The 9809-nt window shown below is 38.1% G+C and overlaps 1 protein-coding gene across 3 annotated transcripts; it reads right to left on the minus strand.

Annotated features, from left to right (window-relative positions):
- Positions 1-2184: 2184 nt before the first annotated feature.
- Positions 2185-9161, minus strand: CNBP (CCHC-type zinc finger nucleic acid binding protein). Of its 3 annotated transcripts, none has more exons than XM_026677048.2 (5): positions 9027-9161; positions 4217-4336; positions 3990-4082; positions 3668-3866; positions 2185-3311 (listed from the first exon to the last, which is right to left on the minus strand). In XM_026677048.2, exons 2-5 carry the CDS (start codon positions 4317-4319, stop codon positions 3194-3196), a joined length of 513 nt encoding a protein of 170 aa, XP_026532833.1. In that variant the 5' UTR covers positions 4320-4336; positions 9027-9161; the 3' UTR covers positions 2185-3193. The 3 variants fall into 3 exon arrangements, with proteins under 3 accessions (XP_026532833.1, XP_026532824.1, XP_087810964.1); XM_026677039.2 differs by having other exon boundaries at positions 3668-3869; XM_087954838.1 differs by having other exon boundaries at positions 8788-9124.
- Between the last annotated feature and the right edge of the window lie 648 nt (positions 9162-9809).

Genomic DNA, 9809 nt, shown 5'->3' on the forward strand with positions numbered 1-9809 from the left:
ATTGGCGGGCTGAGGTCTGCAGAAGTATCCGCCCCCTGAAAAGGGAGTTAGGAGAAAACTTTTAAGTAAAGGAAAAAGGAAAACTTTTGCTTGCTGAAAACCTGAGGCTGGATTATCTGTTTCTGTTTCTCTTTTACCCTTTAAAAAATAAACTTAAATGTATTTTATAAACTTTTTTTATTTGTAATACTTTTGTATTTGTGTAAATCAGATGCTTTCATGTGAAAAGCAGCATAAAATGCAGTTACTGCTTTTAACTCTATTTCTTGAAGTTTTACAAACAAGTGCGAGTTTTTGGTTTCCAAGAATTCGTTAGTCATTCTGATTAAAAATCCAGCTTCTAATCATGGATCATTGAAATAGAAGTAATGCTGTAGTTATTGTATTAATAAAGTACTTTTAGACAGATTCAGTGATAACTGGCTGTAAGCTTTTTAACTAGCAGGATATGAAACTGAGGGTCCTGCTCTCATAGGTGCACTATTTTCCTTCAGGTTCATTTCTTCGCCCTTGTCATTGATCTAATTTTGGTGTTGCCCTCAACCTTTAGGTGTGCTGTATTTGTCCTACTCTGGGTGACACTTATATAGTGGCGATATGTGTTAGAAATCCTTCCAACTATCTGCAAGCGTACAGCACTGTGATATATGGTATGTAATCTGAATTTAAGCACTATAAATCAAGATGAGTACTGTATCATGTCTTTGCTAGAAAAAGTATGTAACATTTTAGACTTAGTAACTGGTGGCATCTCTTAGCAATTCCTTTAGCTAAATTTCTCCCTGCACGTGAAGGTTTTCTCATTCTTTACAGTACTGGGCTGTTTCACATAACTGCTTGCTTCAGATACCATAAACTGAATAAAGGTCAGGGCGACTTGGTCATTCCAAAAATGAATGCTTCAGCCATTCATTTCTAAGATTTAGTTGTTTTGGATCTTTCTGTTGCAATCCCTGTCATTTAAACTTCAGATCATTGACTTCCCTAACATTCTCCTGTAGAATATGCTGATGCAATGTAGAATTTAACACTCAATGATTTCAAGCAGCCTTGGTCCTGCGGTCGGAAAGAAATCCAAAATTGTTACTTTGAGCATTGCCTCAAAGTTGGGGTGGGTTTTGTTGGAATAGTTTTTTTCTAAACTTACAATGTCATTCATGACATTTTATTTGTCCCCAGAGAACAGTTTCCAATAGTCTGCCCCATCACCCAGGTTGTTATGGCAAACATATATGACAATATGCTTTTTAGAGAGCAGTGGTTCCTACTTTGACGTTGTCCAAGTTATTTTTTTTTTCCTATTTTTCTGGTCTCATTACCACCGATACAAGGCAATGTGAATAACATGCAAATCATTTGCTGTTATCGAGGTTATGAATTTCCACAGTAGTGTTTCTTATTCGGGTAACTTTTGTTGGACATACCATTTTTTAAGAATGTGATAGTATTGCACTCTCTTAATGTTTGTGACTCCGAATTGATTGAAGCCAAATTCTTTGGCAAGGACTTTATAGCCATCTTTATCATCCCCAACAACCATTTTTCTGAGGTCGAGATCTCTTTTGATCAGGCCATTATGCCCTTTCAAAACTGCATCCTGAGGAAAACAAATGATGGCAGCCATTTTATAGGAGAACATATGATCATCTGAATGAACTTCAATCTGTTTATCTTAAGCCTCTGCACTCTTTTCCCAACAAAGGCAGTATTAGCTCAAGGTGCTCAGTGTTTGTCAAATATCAGAATTTTTATGTCTATTAACATGTCACAGATTAAGTTCTGATATTAAGTCACAGTACTGCTAGATAGTTCTAAAAGATAGATTTCAGTCATCTATGTGAAACAATAAATTATAAAAAATATTTACATGGTGCACGTTATATTTTCAGTGTTATAGTTTTATTTTTTTGTGACTGTGATAGCTTCAGTTTGATTTTTAGTGAGTTAGGTACTGAAAAGCAGGAGAAGAATGTAAAGATACTTTCTATGTCAACAGTGTTATCCTTTATATGATCTCAGTATTCCTTCCACCATTCCACCAGTGGTAAACCTGCAAGCTTTAATGCTCCCAATGTACTTTTTTGTCTAAACATTCTGAACTGTAGCTTACTTTACCTACAGGAGTAAATAAGCACTCCTAATTATATCACACTTGTCACCTAAGAGAAAAAAAAATGCAAATACTGCTTCTGAAGTGATATATTTAACAAATTCTACAGTTTAAATGATACAGGAATTAACTTTGTTTATACATTAGTACAATAGTCAATTGTTCAGCATTTTCTACATTTATCTATGTAATATTATCATGTACCTGAAAAATAAACTCCAAACAAAAAAAAACTTCAGTCAAACTCCCCTTCCTCCTCCAGCTTTATTGATAGTTTAAAATTACATTTCTATATTCTAGGACTTCAATTGCTTTTACCATCTGACTTTAAAAACTGATTACAAGCAAATGAAACTCAACAATTGTCTAAGTGATATAGTATACAAAAATAACATCTTGATTTCTGTGAAAATGCAGTTCTTTTCAAGTCCTGAATAGCTCCAAATTGTGTATGCTCAAGCACTGATGTTCTGGGTTTGATTTAGTTTGAAATATTTAATGTTTCCCATTCCCTTGTTACCTCGCATTAGACATTCATTTATTGTATTACGGTTACTTCAATTTCTCCCTCACTCTTGTGGCCATTAACAGGCATGTGCATTGTTTGTTTATTCCACTTCGCTATATGCTTTTGGTAAGGCCCGATATAAATACTTGGTGTTAAAACTGTTACTGAGGTCAGACAATCCAAGGCCATTATTGTAATAGAATTAATTACTGTGGAAGTTCAGACACTTCCAGCATATTTCCTCCTGCATGCGATCACTTCCATGGAACCCAGGGAGGCTTTGCTGGTCTGACTTAACTCTTTCCACTCATCCATCCCTATTCACCAGTGGCACGGAAAGGGGGTTCTTTAACAAAGCATTATACATAACACCTCTACCAAACTAAACATAAACATTTTTTTGTAGTTAAATGCAGAAAGTCGATTTTTCCACCCCTTTCCTCCTTTAACACGGCAAGTAAAGCTCACTGGCCTGGGAGTAGCCTCTATCTGCCAACCTTTGGCCAGTGAAGAGGATTCAGAGAAAAATAATACAACCATCAATCAGAAAAAGGAGGGGCGACAAAGGAAAACAGTTAAGCTGTAGCCTCAATTGTGCATTCCCGTGCAAGGTGTCCTGACTCCCCACAACGATAGCAGTTGACTTCACTAGTCTTGCTGCAGTTGATGGCTACATGGCCAGTTTCACCACACCTGAAATAAGACAAAACCAACATTAGCCTCATGAAAAATATATGTACATAAACCTTCTGAAGCATTTGTGACAAAGTGGATTTAAACATATTGCTAGTCAAGAGAAAAAAAATGTCCCATAATCTGCAGTATTAATACATACTGAACATTAAAGCACAACATAGCAATTTTAGTATTCATAAAATTCTGGATAGAATTTAGAGGTTACAATAAAGTATCAAAATTAAACTCATGGGATGCTTGCAGGAACAGGCAACTGAAAAAAGCTCTTGCATATTAGTGTGTTAATCAGTCCTTTCAATCTGAAATATTAGTATAGGATTAATGCCCACCTTAGCATTAAGACCAATATTTACCTATAGCATTTGACTTTGGTGCAGTCCTTCTGGATGTGTCCAAATTCCCCACAAGAATAACACTTTTGCTCATCTGCATGATCACAGTCACGAGCCAAGTGGCCAGGCTTGCCACAGTTGTAGCAGCACTGCTCTCTCTCTCTCTTGGGTTCCTTGCAGTCCTTCGCAATATGGCCACCTCTACCGCAGTTATAGCAGGCTTCCACAATAAGAAAAAGAATATAAACAAGACTATAAAACCTTGATAGCATTGTGGGACATGTACTTAACGAAGTTTTAACTGTTACAAAGTATTTATTCTTCATTGTTTATTAATACTTACCATCCTCCTGAAGATCACAGTCCTTGGCAAGATGGCCAGACTCACCACAGCGGTAACAGATGTCTGGGAGTGATGATGACATAAATTGGAAGCCTATTGTTGAGAAAGACAATTAGTTCAATTAATTTAAATCCATAAGGCTACAAGTCTACTTTATTGCTACTCAATCTTGCATATAGCAAAAAGGAAGAGGACAATTACGGTTAGATCTATGGATTCAAACTCACCTCTGCCACGGCTTCTCATTCCACGGCCACGACCAATTCCGGTGGGGCATTCTCGAGCCCAATGGCCAGTACGCCCACACTTGAAGCACTCGTTACTGCTCATTGCTCCAATTAGGTTCTCTAAGCAAGAGAAAAACATTAATAAGAACAATTTGTATAAAAATGCTTATTTTTGCCACATAGATTATGAGAATAACACTTCACATTTATGACAATATGTATAATGTCAAACAATGCTTAAAGTTAAAATCTGTCGATCAAAAATAAGGGATTGCAACAAGTGCAATTATTCAATTATCATTTAAAACTATTTTAAAACCGAGCTGTAAAGTTTCTATTTTTTTTTTCCAGAATTTTCCTATTTACAATTCATTATCTCAAATTACACTGTTATTTTACACATCCACATATAGTATTAATGGGCTTTTAATCCACAATGCAATTTCCAAAGGGGAAATGAATTGTATAGAATACACATACAAGCACATATAAGATATACTGACAGATGCAATTCCAAAACATGTATTTTCCCAAGATCTGGATGATCCCCAATCTGCTATTTTTAGAGGGGCCAGGAAGACCTGTTTCTTTATCCAGACCTTTGGTAATAGAAAATGAGAGCTCTTGCTCATGAGAGTCAGGTAGCATATCATAAAAAAGCATAACCTGAGAAATATGTGGTAACCCTCCAATCCATACCACATATACCCCATTCCCTCTATGTGCTTTTTGCTCCATGTTATAAGCAGATCCTTTTGAATTAGTCTCATTTATTAAGAAATAAATGCATGTCTTAGCTAGTAATCCCCCCCCCAACCTCTATCACCAGTTTCAAAACACATGGTCAAGATATATATCTTATATATTTCAAAGCACATAACCTTCCGCTTATACTGAAACAAAATTTGCATTTTTGCTTAGTACAGTCCAGTACAAAACTGAGACATACACATTACTGTTGATGTTTAGATCAAATAATCATCTCTGTGAAGATGCAAGGAGTAGAAAAAAGGAGCATATAAAACAACTGTACTGAAAAAAGCTATATTTGGAAACATGGAACTCAATTCACATTGTTACTAAGATTTTCTAGGGAAGGACCCTTTCCATTTTCAAAAGATTGTGTTAGAAGACATATGTCCATCAAATTAAATAAAAAAACTTAAATTCTTACAATCATGCTTATTTCATAGTTTTTAAAAGCCGTCTCAAATTGCATTGACTAACATTGGTTCTTATTTCTGAAATAGACAGGTGTCAGTTTAACATGATGCTGTACTACTATGATTTTAAAGTAAATCAGATAGCAAGGACATGGATAGATAAAACAGGTGGAGGCCCACTTAAAAATAAATATAAAGAATGTTGGAGTCTAAATTCTTCCCTTGAATATGACTCACTGCAGTCTAAGCTTTGCAGTGACTTGAGCCAGAGACTGGGAAAAACCACATTAGAAAATCTGGTATTGACACCTAGGCATTCTTTTAATCTTCAAAGATGACTACCAAAATCATATTTTTAAAATGTAATCTAAGGAGCAAGATGGTTTGCAAGTATAACTGATCCAAAAATATTCAAGTTCCCACTTTCAGTTTCCAAATTACTAAATCTAGAATAGCCATAGCAACAAATATTAAATAAATTAAAAAATGGTGTATTGTCTATTTCTACCATCACAAACCTGAAATTTATTCATATTTGAAAGAATTACATTCTTGTTTAACTGGTTTGTCTCCTCTAAGCCCCACAAATGGTTGATGAAACTAGCTATGTATCTTCTAGTCAATTCTCAAAATACAGGCAGGGCTTAGAATATGAATAGGTACACATATTTTCACACTTTTATAGTGTTCAAAGGCCTTGATTTACTATTGAAGTTATTTCACTTAAAGAACACTTAAAAATAATCCTTACCTAAATCCCACTTTTAGAGAGCAATTATTTAGAGTGAAGATAAAGCCCTTTTTACAATCAACAGAAACAATGGGTAAAAAAAAAAGCCTGTAATCCAGTTGACAGCTATCTAGAATAATGCACAATCCAGGGTGTTAGGTTAATTTAAACTAACCACTCATTCAAATAACTTTTCTGTCTATCTTTTGTTTAGTTTCTACTATTGGCAATGTTCATCTCATCCCATTCTTTTTATTTGCTGCTTCATTCTCATTTATTTTTGGTTCCTATTATTTCCTCACTTTCATTTAACCTAATTTCTTTCTTCATATAATTATTTATAATTATTTTCCAGTATAGATGCTCATTGGAGTGTATCTAAAACAAGACCCAGTTAAGAAAATACATACAGATATACATCAATAACTATTACATAAAAGTTTTCCTTGTGTTTTGGTGTGAATCCAAAGTATGAAATTAAGATAATTTAGATGCTAAATAAAAATTTCTGTTCAGAAAACAAATAACATTCCAATATTGTAAACTGTTGATAATATATTAATAAACACCTTAATTTATAGCAATATTGGAAACACTCAGGCCTACATAATACATAAAATTGTTTTTTCTCCCATTTCTTCCCACATAATTCCTCCAAATAATATCTTTCTCTCAATCTCCAAACCATATTTTACTACCTTAACAATGAGCTGATTTGAGAGAAATCAGAAATATATATATATTGTAGACGTTTGCTTTTACTGATAGTACTTCTATAAACTTTTGGGATTTGTTATTGCTACTATATGTCCCCAACCAAGAATATTCACATTAGCAAACAATCCTTCCTCTCTGCAGCTGAAACCTGTCCCCACAATTCAGCGAATCCATAGATATCCATGTATATACCTATAACAATGTCCTAATCTATCAGCATAGTATCTGCCTTATAAAAGGTATGAAGTTCTTCAAAATCATTGTTTCCAAAGCTTTTCACCCAGACTCTAATTTTACCTGTTAGCAACAGCTATTAAATATGCCAGCCCAGGTGAAACTGCACAGATCTGACAAATCAGGCAGGCTCTTCAACCGTTTCCCAGGTAGTTTTAATACTCAACATTTTCAAAATATACACAAAATTTATGTTTGCTGTCAGTGTAAAGGCACACCAATTGTTTTATACCGCTTTTACAGCAACACTGCTACTGAGACCTATCCAGTCTCCCTTATAGAGGACTTTGCTTATTTTGCAGCAAGAAAAACAGCTTGTCACAAATTTATTAGGGAAATCAATGAAGCATTATAACTGCCACTAAAAATAATTCAATTTTTGTAGAGTTTAACTTGCTAAGCCTGTGGGGCAGCTTTTTGTATTGAGGATTTATTCAAATAACTGCACTGTTAACTTCACATTAATACATCAGAGCTGGTCACTTTATAATTATAATTATAATTAATTACAATTATAATTAAAGCAGCAACAATTATCCTTATTATCCATCAATAGCAACTTTTGCCTCTTTCCCAAACTGAAGCAGTAGCATATGTTAACAGTGGTATAGGCAATGTTTTCTAGCTGATCCATTTTAAACATCTTAAGAATTATAATGTATTGGGGGGGGGGTGCAATTTGTTACTTACTTTTATTATTTGCTTTATTAAGAAGTAAACCCCACATTTGTAAATTCATTGAATTCTCAAATGTTTAATTCTGATACATTTTCTAGCATAAAGGTATTATAGCCAGCATACCTAAGTATGCCATCTTCTTATCAAAGGATCTGCAGTCATTACTAAACAGATAAACACCAGCTGTTTTTAAGGCCAACTTAAGTCTTTATCCAGTATTAAATTGGACATGTGGTATTTTTACTTCCATTGCCCAGTTGTGGCTATCTAGGTTCTAAATTAATTAGTACTCCACTGTGATTTCTATTTCAGACTTTATTATCTGGTAATATTTTTGAAACCGATCTCTTCAGACTGCATTCATCTTGACCCACCTACATTCTTCTCCATTCTATTCCTTTGAAAACAGTAACCAATCCAGGACTCCTAGATACTAGGACAAAATTTTTATCTCTGCCCGATTCGACCCTTAATTTTAGAATAGAGAGCCTGCCACTCAAATCATGCTAAAATCTCTCAAAATCTGCCTGCGGCCTGGACCTTAAAAAGGGCAGCAGAGGTATACGAACTTTTCCACCAAATCGGGCTGGCTTCGAGACAAAGGCGTTTAGAAGCGGGAGTGCTGTATTTCTCCCTCCCCCTCAGGAACATACCAATATCAATCAGCGCCTAAAAAGGGCGAGGTGAGCTAAAAGGGCTACTAAACACGCCAATCCCGAACCATAATGCCCTGGGAAAACGCCGCTTAAGAATTAGGCAGGCGAACACGTGGAGGGTCACGTGGAGGCCGCGGCGCCACCAGCCAGAGCGCCAGCTTTCCTGAGACGAGCGAGTCCGAAAAGCAAGCGTTGGATGTGGGCCTCGGCCTCCCCACGTTTTCCCACCTCGCTTTCTTTTCAAGTCCCACGCAGTAACACCGCGCCGCAGGAGGCCTCTCCTCCAAAAGCGGCCGCGGCCCGCGTAAAACTTCACATCCCGTCGCCCTGGACTCGCATACAGGCCCGGGCGGGGGGGGTGAGCGTCGAGCGGGGCTTGCCTCCTCGTTTTACCTCGCAATTTCAGGATGTCCCGCCGCGGTCACCAGGAGCGATTACCTACCGACGATCCACGATGGGTGGCCGATATCCCGCGCTTACTTGGAAAGAAACGCGGATTAAGGCTGGGCTTTTTTTTTTCCCGCGCAGTAGGCCGGAACCAGCCAGCGCCCTCCTTCCCTCAACTCACTCCGCCCACAGAGGCCCCCCTAACCGACGAACACTCTCGCAAACCACTCCGTCGCTTCGGTTACCTTTCACGGACTTTCGTTCCCGTCGACGGCTCGATTCGGAATGGCCGACTGGGCCAAAAGGACTCCCCTCCTCCTTAGCTCACGCGCGAGACCCGACCAGCCACCCGCTGCCGTTGAGTCCCTGCTGGCTGCGCCACACGCGGTTTGCACACGACCCCACACACCCGCCCTGCCGATCTGCGCACGGCTCTATCCCGAGCGCGGGGCCAATAGCAACCCGCCAATGTTTTCGCGTAGTCCATCGACGACAGAAGTTGTGCTGGCCAATCGGCACCGTGGAAAAGGGGGAGGTGTCCGCCTACCGGAATATCCTCCAGTACTCTTCGTTCCAAGCCGAGGGGAGGGCTTGTTATTTGGATTAACGAAGACGGTAAAAAAAAAAAAGTGTGTGGGGGGGTCCAACTAGCTTTCCCGCGCGCGGCTTATCGCGATACTTAGCGAGCGCCCGCTCTTCGCTTGGGAGGCGGTTGCTGCCGCCCTGTTGGCGCACCTGAGTCGGCGAAAACGACATTTGGCAACGATAGTGACGCGTTCGAAGTAGGGTTTGCCGACGCGGCGTCAGTTGTGCTTCGTAATTCTTTTCACAACGTCCCCCATGTCCAAAACGCCTTCTTTTGCTTTATCGTTTCACAGTATTTTCAATCTTAGGCACGGAATTTAAAGCTGCCGAACTCTGTGACACCGAGATCTGAATCTGGAGAGGCTGCCTTGTTTGTCATGAAGAATCTTTTGGTGTCAGGAAACAAAAATAATCCTGAGATGTGAAGCTGCGGGAAAAAAGCT

This window comes from Notechis scutatus, chromosome 2 (assembly GCF_049901735.1).
Source record: "Notechis scutatus isolate UNSWTSFEM ecotype Mainland chromosome 2, rNotScu1.2, whole genome shotgun sequence".
NCBI classification, from domain to species: domain Eukaryota; kingdom Metazoa; phylum Chordata; class Lepidosauria; order Squamata; family Elapidae; genus Notechis; species Notechis scutatus.